Below are 20,464 nucleotides of genomic sequence, written 5' to 3'. Positions count from 1 at the left end.
GCATTCAAACGTGAGGTCTTTGGTAGATTAACCTTGGCACCAGGACTGCAGTTGAACAGCCAAGACAAAAGCTCCCATCACACCTAATCAAAAAACAGAATAAAATCGAGCATAGAACAACACAATCTCATAAAAATGTATCCTTTATTTTGCATAAGATCTCAACTTGCAACGCATCAAATACTACATATTTATAAGATACACCATGTCAGTTTCTAGGAGGATAAAGCTCCCATAGCGCTATAGTGGCATCTTCCGAAGATGAAGCCATCAGTTTACTGTCAGCTGAGAATGTGACAGCATTACAAATCGAGTGATGATATTTCAATATAGCCAACGCATTCCCTTTGCGATAGTCATATACCCTCACCCTGTGATCCCAACCAGCAGTGGCAAAAATCTTACCATCGGGCCTTATCGAGGTGCCTGCTATACCGGGCCTCTCCAAAACCGTTTCTTTCTTGACCAAACAGGACCCCATCGAAGGATTCAAACTAAATGTCACAATTTTTTCATCAGCAGATCCAGAAACCCCTCCTCCACATGAATTGTCAATGGACAAGCTCAGGACTGTCTCCGAGTGAAACTTCACACTCGTCACCGGCAACGAAGGATTTCTCAAATCCCACAACACCATTGAACCATCCTCAAATCCAGCTACAACATTTGCATATACCTCTGATTCAGATGGTGAAAAAGCTCCAACCGCCATGCACATTCCCCTTGATTTTGTAGAACGATCCACGGAGCTCGAAGGCAGTTTCACAAGCTTCTCAGCATTGTTGACATCCCAAATCTCAACCACAGACAAATCTTCCCCAGCTGTGGCAACATAACTACGCGCTTCCAGCTTCATCGGGCTATTCTCACTCCCTGAAACCTCAGTTGGCATGATTTCAACACGGGGCTTGTTCAATAAAGAGAGCTTGCAGAAGTGATACGAATTCGTGTGAATCGCAGTGAGCGGGCTTCTGGACAGGCTGCCAGCTTCTCCTAAATCCCAGAGTTTGATAGCTCCATCCCTTCCTTGACTAATCACTCTGTTCTCCCCAACAGTGGCGATGCTGATGATGCCGTGAGCTGCACTGTGAGCCCATGATGATGAAATGGTCCTACGCTGCAATGAGTCCCAAATGCGCAATTCCCCATCAGTGGAACCGCTGAAGAGGATGTTCTTGACGGGATGCAAGCAGACATCCGTAACAGAAGCACGGTGGCCACGGAGAACAGCCACCGGATCAGGAGGAGGCCGCTTGCTCATTTTTTTTCTTTCTTTCTTTCTACTACTGCTCTGTGAGACAATTTATCAAACAGTTGGGGTACGCTACGCTCAAACCCCAAAAATATATCACGCTATACAGAGTAAACCTACCTTTGTTAGTTTGTTTATCTAGATTTCGGCAATTACACATGGAAGGGTCAGTTGATGTGTTCAATTGATGGCCGGTATTTGAAGAGATGGATGATTCCAAAGTATAAAACTGCAATTGTTTATGAGACTTTAGCTATCAAACAATCTTGGGCTATTTAGTTCGGTTTAATAAAGTCAATAGCCGAAAATGTAAAAGCCCACATTAAATTAAATTAATCACGTTTTAAAAAAAGAAAAAGAAAAAGAAAGACATGACATGTATAAAAGTCCCAAATCAGAAAGCCCTAAATTAACCTTCGCCTTCTTCACTCAATTAGACGCTGGCTTCAACCTAACTTTTCTATTTTCTTCAATCCATAAGGGCATCTTCACACAAATTCACTGTTGAAGCCCTCCGCTTTAGAGACGCCGCTTCCATTGACGATTCAATCTTCGATCTCGGTCCGCCAACGACTTCCACATTGCTGATAATCTGTCTAATTTAGTTCCACGACTGGATTGAGCATCGTAATCAAGATTCCGGCGGCGGCAGTTACGAGAGGTCAGAATTCGAAGAATGGTCCCGTAGAGTTTGAATTCCATAAGGAACCACCCTACAAATCCATCTCAAACAAATCATCTTTCGAAAGAATATGCAGATTTCTATTTCATTCATTCGACACTCCTCATCCTTAATTGCACCCAGAGCCCCTGATTTCCCACTCAAAAGATTCCTCTTTTTCAGCAAATACTCATCAATTCCAGCTCAAGATTTTCTCGCCCATCTGCAGAAAGATCAATCCCATATCGAGAAAACCCTGGACACGGTGAAATCCGATCTGGATTCTCGATGCATCGCACAAGTGTTGGAACATTGTGCTATTGAAAAGCCCAAATTGGGCATCAGATTCTTCGTTTGGGCTGCTCTTCACCCTACACACAGACACAGTTCGTATATGTATAGCAAAGCTTGTAAGCTACTGAATCTTGAGAAAAACCCTAGAATTATTGCTGATGTTGTGAATGAATATAGGGCTGAGGGTTTTGCAGTCAGTATTAAGATGTTTAAGGTGCTATTGAATTTGTGTAGAGAAGCTCAAGATGCGGAGATGGGATTGTGGGTTTTGAGGACGATGAAGGAGTTTAGGTGTATGCCTGATACGGTGTCGTATAATGTGGTAATTAGGCTCCTTGTGGCAAAGGTTCGATTAGATGAGTCAATGGGGTTGTTGAAAGAGATGCGTTCCATTGATGTTTATCCCGATATGGTTACCTATGGTTCCATCATTAAGGGCTTCTGTGATGCTGGAAATTTGCTGGCTGCTCTTGGATTGGTCAGCGTTATGAAAGGGCATGGATGTGTGCCCAATTCCGTAATCTATTCGACCATACTCGATGGAATTTGTATGCACGGGAGGTTGGATGTGGCGTTGAGATTCTTAGATGGAATGGAGAAGGAGGAGTGTAAGCCAAATGTGGTGACTTACACTACTATGATAAAGGGCTTTGTCGACAAAGGAATGACGAATGAGGCGCTGACGATCTTGGATCGGTTGTATGATTCAGAGGTGAGACCGAATAGGGTGACATTTGTTACTGTGATTGATGGACTCGTCAAAGAAGGGCAAGTGGAGGAGGCTCTTAAGGTGATTGATAAGTTTGGAGGAGATGGAGTTCGGTTTGATGAGCTTTATAACGTGCTTGTCTTGTCTCTATCGCGAGCAGGAAAGCATAAGGAGTCGGAGGAGATGTTTAGGACGATGCTGGCTCGTGAGCTGAAGCCTAGTGGCTTGACAGCAAGTAGCATCATAAAGAGAGTTGTTTTGGATGGGAGGGTGCTTGATGGATACTTCTTGTTTCAAGAAGTTGAGAAGTTGGGAAATGCGGTATCCATTGATCCTGATGTTTTCTCGAAGCTACTGACTTGCCTTTGTCAGGAGAATCATCTCACAGAAGCTGGAAGGGTGCTTGATATCATGGTAAAGAGAGGGATTCATCTAGATCCTGAACATTTAGAGAAACTTAGGAGTTGAAAAACCTTCATTGTTAGTTGAAGGCCTATAATTTAGAAAAAGAAAAAGAATGAGAAATCCTTGTATTTTGGCATGTTTGCATTGCTAGAGTTATGATGTGGTTGCTCATAGTTTCATATTGTTGCTTTCATAGAAAGGTTCTCAAGTCACTGGCTTCTCTTGCAACATGTTTTGAAGAAAGAAGTTTTGCTTGTCTTTTTCAGTGATCTTCTCTTGAGCCCCAAGTAGATGAGACAACTCCCTGTTTGTTTGTTTCGAGAAACCAAAATTTTAATATGTTTCAAGTAGCAGGTAGAGAGCAGCAGTACCTCAACCAGGATACATTTTTTTTCTTCTCTTTTTGGGGTAATTACGTCAAAACCCATGAACTTTGGCCCATTTTTAAACTTTTCCATGAACTCAATTTTTACCTTCAACTAGAACGATCTCTCGTGCGATGCACGGCGAGTATCGAAATTAAACGACATCAATTACTCAATAAAATTTTGGATTTGAAAACGTAAATTTTCAACTTTGTATAAAGTGTAATGACAATTATAGTTATTAAATAATTAATAAGCATTTGATAATGAAAATTAGCATTATATTTTATTATAATTATAAAGTATGATGCATCATAATAAATAAATAATTCGCAAATATATAAAAAAAATTGAAATTATATTTTTTTTTAATATATATACTAATTTCATCTACAAAGTTAAATTAACATTAATACAAAAAAATCATTTTTAAAAAAGAGTTATAAGATGAACCAATATATATTCCTTCACCTCTATTACATTTAAACTATTATAATTAAAAAAATATATGTAAACACAAACACATGATATTTACTTATTTTTATCTAAAAATACAAAAAAAAATTAATTAATATAATAGAAAAAAGTAAACATGTCATTAAAGAGAAAATTAGCACTCATTAAAGTAGAGAGGAAAGAACAAAATACTAATATTTTAAAACTTTAAATTATCATAACTTATTCATTCTAAATTATTTTTTTTTATCAAAAGATGAAAGATAAGAGATAAATTTTGTAGTAGAGAGAGAGAGAGAGAAAATATAATAACAACAATTATTAAATTACAATAAAACAATTTTCATATAATATTAATAACAACAATAATAATAGTGCAAAAAAAGGAAGAGATAAAAATATAAAAGAATAGAGAAAAAGAAATAGGAGATAGAAAAACAATTACCATAAATTTTTTAATTACAATAACTTATTTGTTTCAAATTCATATTTTATGATTTTTATACCAAATTAAAGATCTTGTCATTATCTTTAATTTAAGATACATATAGAATATCTTTCCATATATCAATTTTAATTTTTTTTTAAGAAAATCACTAAAGTATGAAAGAGAGAGTAGAAGAGAGAGAAATTGTATGAAAAAAAGAGTGAAAAAAAAAAACGTGTGATAGAGAGAGGAGAGAGAAAATGTGAAAAAATGCATAGGAAAAGGAAAGAGAAAAATTGGCGGGAACAAAAACTGGTGTTTCATATATATATAGATTCCCTGAATTTGCCATCGTTCAATTTTTCCACACTTTTCTTAAATCCCCTAATTAGAAGCCGACATGGCACTTTTTAAGTTGCCGGAAATATGACATGGAATTTTTCAGGCGAATGAATAAAACGACGTCGTTTGAGCCTAGATACCGACAGTGTTCGACTCCCTGCCCGATCTCCTACATCTGCACTCATCGGAGAATCAACTCTCGGGCGATATCCCGCTGGAGTTGGGACAGCTGAAGCTCACTTCCCTCAACCGCTCATCAAACCGAGAAGCTGAAAAATTACCCGACGAAGCTTCTTCTGGTCACCCTTGCGACCCTTGCGACAGCGCGTTTCCTAGTGAGAGAATACCGAAGGAAGAAGCTGAGCAGACGCTGCCGTTTTCCCCTGAAATCTTTGGCGAACAACAACGACAAGGTCAGAGGCCATCGCCGTTTCCTCTACTTCACTCCAGTGGCGGCGCCGCCCCTGACTCAGAAACCCTAGGCCCCCAATCGCTGCCGTCAGTCTCGGTCTCTGTCGACAATGATGGGGGATGGGGACCTTGGCTGCCATATTTTCTCCACTTGTTCCCCTTCCCCTTCTTCACCTTCCGGTTATCCTTTTCAATGCTCTCGAAAAATGTCAGATTTGATTCGAAAAATATCAGATCTTGAATTTCCCGTCATCGATTGTACAAGAGTTGGAGGCCGCCGGCGGATTTTCCCGTCACCTTCCCATTTCCCTTCTTCATCTTGATTTGGAGGAGGCTGGCGGACTTGGAGGAGGGGGAAGGAAAGTTGCCGGCAGATTCAGAGTAGCCCTTCCACATTTTTTATTTTTTTTGTTTATTGTTTTACAAGTGTCAATTCTTGAGTCCAAATAGGCGCCATGTCAGTTCGATTCTACCACGTCGGTGTCATGTCATCTCGGTACTCAACGGAGCTCAAAAGTATGAAAAAATTGAACGAGGCTTTAAATTCAGGGAATTAAAGGTGAAAATTGAAGTTCATGAAAAAGTTTAAAAACTGGCAAAGATCATGGGTTTTAGCATAATTACCCCTTTCTTTTTCTATTGTATGTTGGTTTGGAAATATACATTGAGGCGATCACCTCGAGAGCGCCCTCGAGCCAATATTAAGGTGAACACCTCCGATCATTGATAAATTAAGGCCTATGTATATAATCTATACAAAAAAACTTGGGTGTAACCGGGTGTACTGTACAATCGGGTTGACTCACATCCAAATTCTGACCCGCATTTTGATCCGAACTCGCATCCTGACCCAAATCGTGACACTATTCGGTTATACAAATGACATTGTCTATAATTGACATTATTCGATTATGTAAATGATATTGTAATATTTTAAAATGTTATTGTGTTATTTTCAAACTTGTAATGTCATTTAAAATATTATAGTGTCAATTAGAAGAAAGTGTCATTTATATTTTTGAATAGTGTCAATTATATGCAGTGTCATTTACAATGTTATAGTTTCATTTATACACAGTGTCATTTGTATAACAGAATAGTGTCAATTACAGGCAGTATCATTTGTATAAACGAATAATATGATTTACACGATTTGGGTCAAGATGCAGGACATGGTCTGGATGCGGGTCAACCCGATTGTACGGTACAGCCGATCGTAAACAAGACCACCTTCTAATCTATAATATAGTTCTTATATATTTCATGCGCTTCGTTATTGTTGTCCCACTTACCACACTTAGGGTTGTCTTATTATTATTATCCCACTTATCACACTTTGAGTTGTTTTATTATTATTATTATTATTATTCCACTCACCACACTTTGATTATTTTATTATTATTATTATTATTATCTCATTTCCATGAAAAATACTAATAATTAATTATTCAAAAGTTGTGGGTCCTATTATTTTTAACTAATTTATACAATTTTTCTAAATTTTCATGCCTTGGACAATAATAATGAGACATAGGTGGTCTTGGGTGCACTCAATATAACCCAAGACCCGCCGTCCCACGTCCCGACGTGACCCGCGCCCCCTCCTCACCCTAAAACCTAATCTTTAGCCACTATTTCCCCTTCCCTTTTTCTCTCCCTCTTTATCTTCTTCACTTTATCTTCTTCATGCACACACATCCTTCTCGCCGCCGTCATTGCTCAGCCATCTCCCTTCCTTAATGAAATGAAAACAACCACTCACCGTCGACTTTGCTGCCTTGTTACCTAGTGGCTGGGTAGATGAAATTTCTTCGCTCGATGTTGATGTCATGAAATCTCGGCCAACATCTTTGTCCTCTTTGATGTATGAATGTCGCTCTTGAGATATAACGATTTGAACTTTTGATTGTGTCGTAGAATCTTCCATGCATTCCACCACTTGAATGCAACGCCTTTGATCCTGATTGTGAACAAGGTTTGCGTCTTCTTCCTCATCATATCGTCGATATGGCTGTTTGGCCACTTCTCCTGAGCTTCAACCCATGTTTCACTTCATAGGTGACCCCCTTCTCTCCCAATGACTTTTTACCTGTCGGAGCGTGAATGGCTCGGGCACCAGCTCGTTGATCCGCTTCATCACCTTCCTTTATAGGCTTCATTTTTTTTGTTGATTGTAAATGTGCACTTCTTGTCTCATCACAAATACAAATATGAATATGGGTGAATCGAAATCGAACTGAACCGAAGAAAATCATATTATTGAATTCGGTTCGACATTTTCAAAATCAAATCCTCTGCTTTATAAACAAAAAAATACTGTGAACTTACACCAAGAAAAACCATCCCACCTAAAAAAGTCTAGCAAGTTTTAGACTAAAATTACAAATTTGGTTGAATTTGAGGCTAGTGAGAAGAATTAAGAATGTGAAAAAGGACTAGATTTGCTTGCGCTCTGCCTGGAGCGCCGTAACCAGATTGTTGAAGCACTCATCTGCATCTCCAGGTACGCTTTTGGGCATTAAATTCTCGGCAACATCTGCCGAGAAGTGTATTTCCTGTTGATGGCAGCAGAAGTGGTGTTGTGCTAACCACGAGGTTGTTTGAGGTGGCTTCTTATCTGGATCCTTCGAACAGGCTTCATGAGATGAGCTTGTTAAATGCAGAGCAGAGTTGGAATTTGTTCAAGCATAAGGTGTTTGCAGATGAAGAATGTCCTTCCTATTTAGAAACTACTGGTAAGGAGATTGCAAGAAGCTGCAAAGGATTGCAACTTGCGATTGTGGTGATTGTGGGGCTTCTATCTGATCCACAGTCACTAGGAATCCATCTTCATGGCAGGAGATTGCAGAAAAGGTGAAATCCAAATCGATGAAATACTATCTTTGAGCTACTTCGAATTACCTCAATATTTGAGGCCATGTTTCTTGTACATGGCTTCATTTCCAGAAGATCATCAGATCCATGCAAAGAAACTTATAGATTATGGGTAGATGAGGGCTTTGTGAAAATTTCAATAAACTCCAAGAGTTTTGAAGAGGTGGTGGAAGAGTGTTTAGATGAACTCGTTTTCAGTGTTGGAAGTTCTTCTAATTGAAGATCGAAGGTTGGAGAATTGGATAACTGAAAGTAGCCATTTCCCAATACTCAAACGGCTGCTGCTTCGTTCTTGTCGTAATCTCAATGGGATCACAAATGATATTGGAGAAATTCCAACTCTTGAACTCATTGAGGTTACATGCAAAGTGAAAAAGTCTCTAATGGAGTCCGCTGAATTGATACAAGAGGAACAAGAAGTATTGGAAAACAACATCCTTCAAGTTGTCTGCAGTGCTGTTCTAAAGGAGTCACTTGAATAAGGTACTATACATAACACTAACTACATTGGTTAAAACTTTCCAAGCTTAGTTTTTATATGTTAAGACACATCTAGTAATTACACTAACTATTCTTTGCTACATGCATCTTATCTTATCCTAATTTTATTCATTTTTGGTTAGAAGTTTGACAATGATGATGACATAAACATGATGATGTACCTTTCTCATGATTAAGAGATTCAAGGAGATCTAAAAGAGGATTGGAATGTGTAGTCATATTGAAGAGGTCCTCTAAAGCAATGAAGTTTGGAACTTGTTTTGATTTGTAGAAGTTTGTTTCGCATGTGAGTGGATAATGTTTTGAAGAGTGATAACATTGTGTGCTTTATCATGCGTATATGTCTATGTTTTTATGAAGAATGTTGATATTTCATAGTTAGTTTCTTTTTTCCAAGATACTTGGTTGCCATTCAATCAACTAGGTCACTCATACGAGAATAAGTTAAACCATAAAAATCACAAAATAGGTGTTAAAATGAGTCAAAGTTAGAAATATCCCTAAAGCTTATGAATGAAGATCAAGTCAGGGAGCACTAAACAGAGGTGATTGCTGAAATCAAGGGAAGCAAGCGAATGTCATCTAATGAGTTTGCATATTTTAATTAATTGATTATGTTATACATGTTGTAGCTTAATTAAATAATCTACTTGAGGTTTTAGGCTTAATCTTCTCTCTCTAAGCATGTTGAGAATATGAAATGACTCATTCCAAACACGATTTTCTGAAGTAAAAAATGACGTCAAAAGCATTCTAAAAAGAGTGCAAAAACCATGTTTATCAGTAATCTTCATCATACCGTCACCATTGATTCAATGCAAACTGCTTTCACAAACACAAGAAAAAAAAAACTTCGATGGCTAGACTACTTAGCACTGCAGAGAACTTGAAGGGTGGTGTTTCCCATATCTTCTTGTTCCTCACGTATCAGTTCAGCTGACTCCATTAGAGACCTTTTCACTTTACCTGTAACCTCAATGAGTTCAAGAGTTGGAATTTCTCCAATATCATTTGGGATCCCATTGAGATCCCAACAAGAATGAAGCATCAAGCGTTTGAGTATGGGGAAATGGCTACTTTCAGTTATCCAATTCTGCAACCTTGTATCTTCAATTACAAGAACTTCCAACACTGGAAATGCTCCTTCAGTTGTTTCCCATGTGCCACCGTCGCAACTACAACGTTTTAGTTTAAGCACTTGAAGATTAGGCAACGGACCAACAGCACTTTGAGGAAATTCCGAATTCCTCAAAGTCAGCTTTTTGAGATTATCAGGAAAAGTAATATTGTAGTACTTGGGCCTAGATAGAACCCGACGACCACCATATACTTCCAAATTCTCAAGTCGACGCAGATGTACCAGATCTCTCAAGCAGGCTGCATCGCGACCACCAGAACAATCCACCTTCAGTTTTTTAAGGTTTGGAATCTTCTTCAGAATCCGCTCACTACACGCAACATACGAAACTGTTTGCAGATATTCTAGAGCACAACTTCTTTCTTTGGGATCTTCAAAACAAATTACCCCGTGAAAGTAAACATGTCTTAATTGTGGCATGCACCACGGCACCAGTATCTCACAAGCTACTACAACTCCAAACTTGGAACGCTCTTCGCGAATGATTAAGGTTTGCAGATTTTGAAGGTTTGATAAGATTCTAGGAATATGCTGACTATACCTAATAGCAAGGTATCTTAAATGAAATAGCTGGAATAGTTGAGTTGGCAATGATTTCACATCAGCAGGTTCAGCATCCAGCACTTTCAGCAATCTAACATCCTCGACAAAGTCCAGTTTTACTAGATGATATGGAAATGACTCCACAACAGCAGATTCAGCATCCCACACCCTCACCCATCTAACGCCCTCGACAGAGTCCACTTTTACTATATCATACTTGGAGCATTTGATGGAGCGGATAATTGAGGCACCATAGCTTGAAAGGTAATTTAGATAAGAAGTATCAACACTTACACGACGCTCTTCCTTTATGCTTTCTATAAAATGTTCCTTTTCAATATGCCTATCCATCAGATTCAAGAAAAACTTACTTTCGCGAGCTTTTCTTATGCACAACTCCCGTAACAGATCATGGAGACAGCAACTTTTGATTCTGCCATCAGATTTCCTCTTTGTGACCAAAACAAGATTTCTCTTTACAAGTTCCTCCAAACACTCTTCAGCCACCTCTTCAAAGCTGTCAGAGTCGCTTGGATATTTCACAATGCCCTCAGCTACCCACAACCTAATGAGTTTCACAACATGGATCTGATAATCTTCCGGAAAGGAAGCCGTGTACAAGAAGCAGGGCCTCAAATATTGAGGTAATTCGACGTAGCTCAAAGACAATATCTCCTCAATTTGGTCATGCACTGCAGTTTGTGCAGACGTTACCTTTTCTGCAATCTTCTGCCATGAATTTGGATCCTCACTCACTGTGGACAGAAGCCCCGCAATCACCACGACTGCGAGGGGCAATCCTTTGCAGCTTCTTGCAATCTCCTTACCAATAGTTTCTAAATAGGAAGGACATTCTTCATCTGCAAACACCTTATGCTTGAACAAATTCCAACTCTGCTCTGCATTCAACAAGCTCATTTCATGAAGCCTGTTCGAAGGATCCGGATAAGAAGCCACATCATACAGCCTTGTGGTTAGCACAACACGACTTCCGTTGCCATCATCAGGAAATACCCATCTGACGACATCCCGTGCCTCACTACTCCACATATCATCCATCACAACTAAATATCTCCTGCCCATTAAAATTTTGTGCACTTTTTGATAGTCACTTTGTCCCAATCCACCTGTGTTGTATTCTTTCAAGGACTCCAGAAGACTAGAAAGAATTCTCTGTGCACTGTAATCTTGTGATATTGTAACCCAAACACGAATCGCAAAATGGCCTACTGTTAATGGATCACCATAAACGTTCCTGGCAAGAGTAGTTTTGCCGATGCCACCCATACCACAGATTGGGATTGTTAAGAAATGATATCATCATGGTGGAGAGATAAACACTGAAAATTGTTTCTCTCTTTTGTTATTATTTCTGAAGTATGCAATGGTCTATTTATAATACATTACATATCTTAAAGTCATACCAGGATCCCTATTATTAAGGGATCCTTGGTAAATATTTCTCATGTAAAATAAATGCAGCTTCTCTTTATGACTAATGCAGCTCCTCTTTACGACTAATGCAGCTCTTTATGACTTTTGTTTGTGTTATTTTCAACAGGGATGACTTGGAGTGTTTTGAATGGTTCTCCACATAGCCGATCCTTGAGGTCTAGCACTGTTAAAACATGCTATTATCATAATGCATAGAGAAAGATAAAGGAAAGCAAATGATTGTTATTGTATTGATTGATGTATTGCTTTCTTATTTCCTTGATTACAATGCATCCTTATATAGTATAAGGATAGATAAAAAGTCTTACAAAATCTTCTTAAAATCAAATATACACACTCTTATATTCAATTCAAAGATCTGATCTTTGAATTGATTTTAATACTTTTGACTATTGACTCTTATTTTCAACACTCCCCCTCAAGTTGAGTGACGGGATTTCCGATACTCAACTTGGAAAGAACATCTGAAAAACTTTTGGAGTTTACAGCCTTAGTTAAGATGTCAGCGAGTTGATCTTCGGATCTGACAAAGGGTAGGGTCACGATCCCTCCTTCGATCTTCTCTTTGATGAAGTGTCTATCCACCACTACATGTTTTGTCCTGTCATGTTGCACAGGATTCTCTGATATACTGATAGCAGCTTTATTGTCGCAGAACATCTGACACGTCTTTGATGGTAGGAGACCCAGTTCTGAGAGTAGTCTTCTTAACCAAGGAACTTCGGTCAGACCACTTTTGATTCCTCTGAACTCTGCTTCGGCACTGGAGAGTTTTGAAATTTTAAATAGTTTTTACTCGTATTTAGGAGTTCTTCATTTGATTTTGAAATTTTAAATAGTTTATACTCGTATTTAGGAGTTCTTCATTTTGATTTTGAATTTTTTTTTTTTTTTTTTTTTAATTTTGAAATTGGGCTATGTTGTATCTGTGGCCCTACAATCAAAAAACCATCTTTTATCTCTATGTGGTTTATCACTAGAGATTTGATTTGCAGCGGAAGTATTTAGTGACTTTCTACATAATTGAGAGGTGCTTTTAGTATTATGTAGAAAACTAGGACACTTATGTAATTTTTGGAAATCAAGTGGGGCAGATTGTATATCATGGGGTGACATTTGTAATAAACGAGAATCTGAGGGACTTATGGGCAAGGCATGGGGTATTTTGTGTAAATATGAGAAATTAGGAGGGTTTGGTGTAAAAACATCAAACCCTATACCTGAATTCTTAGAAGTTCCGCCTCCTTCATTCGGCTCTTCCCCATTCACGCCAATCTCCTTAATTCGGCCTCCTCCAATCTGCCCAGACTCCGGCGACCGGTCCACAGCCACCGCCGCTGCCTCTTCTTCCTTGGTAAAATTGCTGCTGTTTGACGGAAGTGAACTCTTGAGGGCTGCGAATCTGATGAACAGTTCGTCATCCGCCGCTTTGCTGTCGCCGGCGTGAGCTTCTTTTGGGGAATTCTTGAGGGCCAGGAAACGGCGGTCGAGATCTGGGTCGATGGCGGCGGCGCCGGAGCCGCGCGCCGTGTGGGAATCGACGCTGAGTTTGAGAAGCACGTCATCCTGCGCTGCATGCAGCAGCTGCTCCACCTCATCGTCGTCGCTCGCTTTCTTCCCTTTGGCAATTTTGTGATTGTTTTCCCACCACTCCGGTGTGTTGCCTGGACCGGCGGCGGTGTGTGGCGGTTGGACCTCAGGCTGCTGAGTAGGGCGGTGGGTGGCGGCGAGTCCGGCTCCGACCCCTCCCGATGATGAGGCGTCGATGTCGGAGCGATTGGTTGCCGGCTGCAAGTTTTGTAGTCGGGCGGCCTCCCTTTTCACTTTTGAGAACGCCGACTCGACTGAGGTAACGGGAACTTTCTTGAGAATGTCCCGACAAAGTTTATCATATCTGCCATCTAATCCAGGGAGGAACTGAAATAATCGGCAATTTCCGATTAATTTTCGGTGCTTATTAATCCCTTCTTCATTGCAGTTGATTGGATTTGGGTCTCTTCGACCCATTCTGTGGATTCTGTTTGGATTTGGGTTATTTGAATCTGTTTGGTTTATGGTTTCAATCTCTCCTGGCATTTTTTTTTCAGGAAATGAAGAACAGAGGCTGCCTTGATTTGGTGAATTGGCTAAGAAAGGTTTTGGTTTGGGATTATGAACGATGATGATTTGTTTCTGAGTTCCTAGGATTGAACTTGCTCTGATACCATGTTGAAACATTGTATTATCATAATGCATAGAGAAAGAGAAGCTAAAGATTGTAATTGTATTTCTTATCCCATCTTCATATTACACTGATATCTATTTATAGAATACAAAATGAAGCAAAGTCCTGCAAAATCCCACTAAAGTCACACACAATATATCTTTTGACTTTTGCTAAATATTTCTATACTTCTAGATGTAGTTGTTTCTTGACTTTGATTAGTATTTTCAACAAGCACGTGATCTTCAAAACCAACCATGGAATCTTTGTGGATGGATGGATCAGTTGATGATGTACTAGGAGCAGCAGAAGTATCAACGTCTTTGCTGCTGGAGCTATCCTTGATTTCCTTCACTTGTGCAGCAATCAAAGCAATCTCCTCCATCACTCTTTCCATCTGGAGTTCATGTTTTGAACTTCGATAGCATGCAGTTTCCTCTTCCTCCTCCTCCTCATCGTCATCATCATGTAAAACAATCGTATCACTAACCTTGTCGGCCGGTGCGAGTCCAGATGAGGAAGCAGCCTTGTCGCTGCTGTTATTCTTCAGGGAAATTGCCTCCGCCATGATCGAATCAATTTCATTTCCCATCTTTTTCAAGTGGTTTATGAACTGGAGTTTGGACTTGAACATAGCAAACTCGGTTGGTAAAAATCTCCACTTGTCTCTGAAATGAATGTGATTTCTTTCCCATTTTAAGAAGCTCTTGGTTTTTTTCACTTCATTTACCACGTCGCGAATTCGGCCTTCCAATGTGCCTTTGTCTTTGTCTGTAGCTTCCTCGCGAAGAAGATTTTTCTCACGAAGAAGATCTTGGCCACACTCCTTCAACATTTTTTTCAGCTTCAAACTAGTATCCTTGATCATAGAGTCCCGGTCGAGTTCGTCGTGGATTTCAGACTCTTCATCAGAAGACAAGGAAACCTTTTCCAACACAAGATATTCCAAGATATCTTCTGCTTCATTTGCCACTTCCTTCATTCGCTCTTCCAAACTCTTGAATTTGTCTGGAAATTTATCAAGGAAGTCTTGAAAGGGAGTAGCATACTCAAGGAGAGATGTAATTTGTTTTTCCTCTTCAACAGAGACGGAATATTGATTGCTGTTAAGGAATCGGTCTATGGTGTTTATGAGGGAGACAAGAGCAACATAGGCCATCTCTGATGATGATGCAGGAAGCTATTAACTTTTTTTTTCTTTTTCTTTCTTTTTTTGTAGTGGCGAGATTGAAGGAAGAATAAACAGGATGACCTACACAGAGAAGAATTGAATGAAGAAGATAGTCCACAAAAAAAAAAAAAAAAAAAAAGCAATCAAGCAAAGTAGTGCAATCGATTACCTTTTTGTGAAATTGTTCTATAGCTACTTTTACCAAAAGCCAAAAAGCATGTGGAATATAGATAATTTTTGTGTGGGTCACACCCACATTCTTCTTAACGAAAAAGAGACTAAGAGAGAGAGAAAAAGTTAATGGTGCCCAAAAAAACTTGTTTTGCTTGATTATTAATATACTAGAAATTTCACACCGCGTAGGACGCCGCTATGTTTCTATAATTGCTCCGTAAAATATGGGATTAATAACGATGCTAGTCAAATCATTTCCAAGTGCAGCCATAGTATACTATGACTTGTAGAAGAATTTCTATAAGTCATTAACTCATAAAAATTGCAGCAATCCACAAGTACAGTTTACATACAAACTACTTAAATATTTTTAAGAAATTATGCATCATATATACACAGTGCATTCAACCGGAAGCTACATTGAGGCATATACAATGCACACACAAAAGACAACCTCAAAATGTTAATAAAATATCACCGACATGGTGTAATAGAACCAAAACTCATAGATAGAATTGTACAAGTACATACAAAAGTTACCTCAAAGTCTCATCGAATTTTTCACTTTATGAGTCCAATATTCTTCGCTTGATTGTTACATCACCCCTTGGTTTGAGTGCTGGTCATGTTTGTGGGATTATTTTGTCTGAAAAGTAATAATAATAATAATAATAATAATAATAATAATAATAATGATGATGATGATGATGATGATGATGACGATGACGATGACGATGACGATGACGATGACGACGACGACGACGACGACAAATTAACAATAATGTATTTGCATACTATCCTATATTATTGATGACGTCATTCAACTATTAACATCGTTGTTTCATGTAGAATATTCACCATTATTACACTTACCTTTATTTTGGTCGGCAACCACTGCAATGAACATGTGGATGTCCTTTTTTCTGAAATTTGCCCACATAAAAATAAGCAGCAACCATCCAAAACAACGAGTCTTTTACAATTTCTTTTTTCAAGTACTCAATTTTTGGTCTGAAAACTCTTGCATGCTAATCAACTCTATTATGACTGTTTTCAATAGGAAATGATCAACTTTGAATTTCCACTCACTTTGGATTACAAGTCATTGTGAGAAAAATACCTCGGAGTCCATATTTCCACTCACTTTAGATCATGCAGCCCACCTATGACATTGGAACACCCACCAGTGTCAACAACAACACACATCTTTCTTTTTATCACTGTCTTATTTGAAAATTACAAACCACAATCAATAAAAATATTAATAGCAACACCACTTACTAAACAATCTCACATAATGATAAATTGAATTGTGCAAATCTAGACACACAACAAATATAATTATGCTTGTCTCATGCTTCTCGACCGAGTAGCTAGAGCAGGTGAACACTCACGGCCGAAAATATTTGGCATAGCCATAACAATTGCAGATGGATGAGGTAAACTAAAATGTAAACGTTTTGAAGTTGTCGCATCGCTGTGTGTGACATTTGAATAGAGATTTAATCTTAAATTCACACCAAAACAAATACAACCAACAAAAAAATTGAGAAATACATGGCAGGTGTGATAACACAGCTCACAACATGCACTATAGAAGAATTAAAATTACCATGCACCATACTCTAAAGCAAAGACATGGAACCAATAAACTAAAGGTAAGTGTGCAACCGATACAAATGAGCCCCAGAAAAAACAAAGAAAGCTCATCGGTAACCTTCTTTGAAAGCACACATCTTCTTTTTGCCATAATAAGATATATAAAAAATGTGACCAAAGTCACGATTGAGAATTCAGTAATTTAGTCAGTCATATAAAAAAATATGAAAAGAAAATAAAGCACAAAAATACTATTTTGAACAAAGTAGGGTAGTGAATCACCGAAGGTGCAATAAACCGATGAAAAGTGTTACAACAAATAAATTCGATGTGAGCAAAGACAAGCGGACCGTGAGGGCACCCGTCGAAAACCAGAAACTGAAAATAACAATCTTCGTATAACACAAAGTAACAAATCCTTAAAAAACCTAAAGGCTAGAGGCAATAAGCCAAGTCCTAATCCTAGAGTAACAAATCCGATCTAGTGAAAAATACAAGACAATTTACTCACAATCAACATCAAAAAGTAAAAGATTTTGCCAAGAACTCAAACAATAAAATTAATCAAATTAACCATAACAATTCCTATTGCTGCTGAAATGGAAAGTTTATTGAAAAAAAAGAAAAGCTGAAAACCCTTGAAAGCACAGGCGCAGACAAAGGAGTGAGCCTCAGGAAAGAGAGCTCAAAAAACAAAAAACCCTAACAGCTGAAAAGAAGAAAAAAGAGAGAAAAGGAACAAAAAACCAAGAGAGAAAAAACCAGACGAAGGACACCCGCAAGAGATCAACCAAAGAGATCGTCTCCATCCAAAGAATCTTCATCGTCCAACAAGTCTCCCCATTTTTTCTTAGGCCGAACAGTGTCAGGAGGAGAATGAGACATTACACCTCCAGCCACAGCCGACATAGCACGAGCTGCATCGGACTGAGAGTGAACCACAAAATTCTGCATGATTCTGCCTTCAGATTGAGCATGTTGCGCTTTGTTCAAGAACTCAGTCGGCAAAGGGGTGTCCAGAACGGTTCTCTGCAACACGGCACCCGCAGCAAGCCCAGCTGCTTTTTGAAAATCCGAAGACATACCATTCTTGATTATACGCCGTAGCCGGTGCTTGATAGAGGAATCTGAAACTTTCCCCTTCTTGGTAGTCCCCTTTGGACGCCCTCGGCCTCGATGCTCCACCAACGTCTCTGGCGTCACAATCTTAGCCCTATCTTGGCAGACAGTATCAATCTGTGTAACTAAAACAGTATTCGTAACCATCGGTTGTGGGGAAGGAGAAACAACCTCTGTTATAGAGCCCATGGCAACCATGGAAGTTGCCGAAACCGCCGTGGGAGTTGCCCGTTCAGTCGAGGAATCACCACCATCTCCTAGGGTGTCACCAAATAACTCTGGCTTTTGAGAGGAATCCGTCATGTGAGATTCATTCGGACCCTTTCCCTGGTCAATCGCAGTGTCATCTTTAAGGATCTCAAACTGATTAGACGTTGCAATACCTGAAGTAACCGCTCTCGAGTCGTGATCAGCCTCAACCCCAGACTTCTTAGGAGCCTCCGCAGTCATCGCCTTCTTATCATTGGTCTCCCTAGGTCGAGGCCGCCAGACCGAGCGACTCCTAGCTCGCTGGCGCCTTGACCTGTTCCTGCGTCCCCTACCGCGCTGGCCCAAGGCCGGACTCGAAGGTTGAGTCGGAGAAGACGGTTCCATATTATTGGCCTTAGACTCCGGGGAGAGTTCCCGGCAGCTGTCTGTCGAATGCCCGATAGTAGAACAAAGACTACAGAAGAGAGGCAGATCTTCATATCGAAATTCAATTTCGAACTTGTCCTCATCACATTTCACATCAAGGAATGAAGGGTTATCGATAGCAGCGTTAATTTCAACCAGCACTCTAGCAAAGTTACCCACTGACCCTCTAGCAGACAGCCCATCAATAAGAAGAGGGGTACCGACATGTCGAGCAATACCAGTTAAGACCTCTGGATGCCAGATCTCATGGGGCAAATTGAAAATACGAACCTATACCTGAGCCAAGGAGGACTCCAGCTTGTGCGGATTGAAATTCGGGGTCCAGACTTGTAGAAAAAGTATCCCAACACGCAGACGCCAAGCATTCCTAGCAAAGGCAGTTGCAAAGTCTTCTTGTGATGAGAATTACAATTCCTATTGTTAATATGGAGCAATAAGGCTACAACATTTGTTAGCCAAGCAAAACTTGGCCATTTTCAGAAGCACCACCTGGCAAATGAAAAGAAAATGATTGTTAATTGACAAAAAAACATTATTTGAGCATACACGCAATAAATTCTTACAAGTTTTAAAGAGATCTAAAATGAAGAAAACAAGTGAAATCATAACTTGTTTGTTGTAGGATTGGAATACTTAAACCAATCTCACCTACGATAACACACCTCTTTGATTTCTTCGGAGTCTTATATGAAAATTATCAACCACAATAAATAAATAAATATTAGCAACATCACTTAAAAGAATAACAAACCCACATAATGTTAAGAGATTACCAAATCTCATAGATCGATCAATAAATTGTATCAAGAACTCACATTAGCATCCACAAAACCTCTACGTTAAATTAAATTGTGCAAATTTAAACTTAACTTGACCAACATAAATAAATTTGAACCTATCAAATGCCTTGACCGAGTAAGAAGACCGAGCGAGCACAGCCTAAAAATAATTGGCAATGCAAATAGAGGTGACAAACTAAGTTTAAGCCTCTTGCCACCATTCAGGTCCAAAACAAAGACACAGAAAAAATGAATTAACAGTAAGAACGCGTAAAAAAAAATATAAAGAAAACTCGAGAGTAAGTAACCTTTAGTTGAAAGCACACATCCTCTTTTATCCTTAACAAAAGATCTGAAAAATGAGACCAAACTCAGAAACAAGAAGTCACTCGATTAAATAATAAAATATGTAACAAAACAAAACACAAAAAAGAATACTATTATGAGAACAAATTAAGATATTGACTCTCATAGTTGCAATAAACTAAGAATCTCGGTGGGAGCACAAGCAAGCAAACCAAGAGAGCATCAATTGAAACTAATCAGAAACCAAAGATAACAATCTTCCAGTAACACAAAGTAATGAAACCTCAAAAATCCAAAAAGGCTAGAGGCACAAAACTAATATGGGCCTAATCCTAGAGTAATGAACCCCGTCCCCTAAACCTAAAAATGAGAACTATAACTAAACGACCATGCACATCTAACAACAATGGAAGAGTGCAAAACCGTGAAGACGAAATATTACAACACAAATAAAAAGCAACACAAAAATAAATGCACCTTGAAATTTGGAGAGGCGGAATAGCTTTCTGATTACATAAGAAGGCAAAATGTCTTGCATAAATGATGAGCACAAGAGAAAAGTAGCCTAATGGTAGACATGCTCATGATACAATTGAATTTTGTTATTATAGAGAATTACTTGGTAAAGTTATTGTTCAAATATT

The 20,464-nt window shown here is 38.9% G+C and overlaps 3 protein-coding genes and 1 long non-coding RNA gene across 4 annotated transcripts; 2 read left to right on the top strand and 2 right to left on the bottom strand.

Moving 5' to 3' along the window:
* Positions 1 to 127: 127 nt before the first annotated feature.
* LOC131017956 (protein DECREASED SIZE EXCLUSION LIMIT 1) lies at positions 128 to 1,261 on the bottom strand. Its single transcript, XM_057946712.1, has one exon. The coding sequence runs from the start codon at positions 1,259 to 1,261 to the stop codon at positions 209 to 211; it is 1,053 nt and encodes a 350-aa protein (XP_057802695.1). The 3' UTR covers positions 128 to 208.
* A 743-nt stretch (positions 1,262 to 2,004) lies between these two features.
* LOC131017955 (pentatricopeptide repeat-containing protein At5g47360) lies at positions 2,005 to 3,586 on the top strand. The gene has a single exon (XM_057946711.1). It carries the CDS (start codon positions 2,005 to 2,007, stop codon positions 3,382 to 3,384), a length of 1,380 nt encoding a protein of 459 aa, XP_057802694.1. The 3' UTR covers positions 3,385 to 3,586.
* Positions 3,587 to 6,939: 3,353 nt separating this feature from the next.
* LOC131017954 (uncharacterized) lies at positions 6,940 to 9,085 on the top strand. Its single transcript, XR_009099947.1, has 2 exons — positions 6,940 to 8,679; positions 8,875 to 9,085. It is a non-coding gene; the product is annotated as an uncharacterized LOC131017954 (long non-coding RNA).
* Positions 9,086 to 9,562: 477 nt separating this feature from the next.
* LOC131018485 (putative late blight resistance protein homolog R1B-16) lies at positions 9,563 to 11,665 on the bottom strand. Its single transcript, XM_057947201.1, has one exon. The coding sequence runs from the start codon at positions 11,663 to 11,665 to the stop codon at positions 9,563 to 9,565; it is 2,103 nt and encodes a 700-aa protein (XP_057803184.1).
* Between the last annotated feature and the right edge of the window lie 8,799 nt (positions 11,666 to 20,464).

Source organism: Salvia miltiorrhiza, chromosome 3 (genome assembly GCF_028751815.1).
Source record: "Salvia miltiorrhiza cultivar Shanhuang (shh) chromosome 3, IMPLAD_Smil_shh, whole genome shotgun sequence".
Taxonomy (NCBI): domain Eukaryota; kingdom Viridiplantae; phylum Streptophyta; class Magnoliopsida; order Lamiales; family Lamiaceae; genus Salvia; species Salvia miltiorrhiza.
Note: the sequence above shows the minus strand (reverse complement) of the source record. Positions and strands in the feature narration are given on the sequence as shown.

Bases quoted from the DNA above. Each gene is read 5' to 3' on its own strand.
- LOC131017956 (XM_057946712.1), bottom strand. From the start codon at position 1,261: ATGAGCAAGCGGCCTCCTCCTGATCCGGTGGCTGTTCTCCGTGGCCAC.
- LOC131018485 (XM_057947201.1), bottom strand. From the start codon at position 11,665: ATGGGTGGCATCGGCAAAACTACTCTTGCCAGGAACGTTTATGGTGAT.
- LOC131017955 (XM_057946711.1), top strand. From the start codon at position 2,005: ATGCAGATTTCTATTTCATTCATTCGACACTCCTCATCCTTAATTGCA.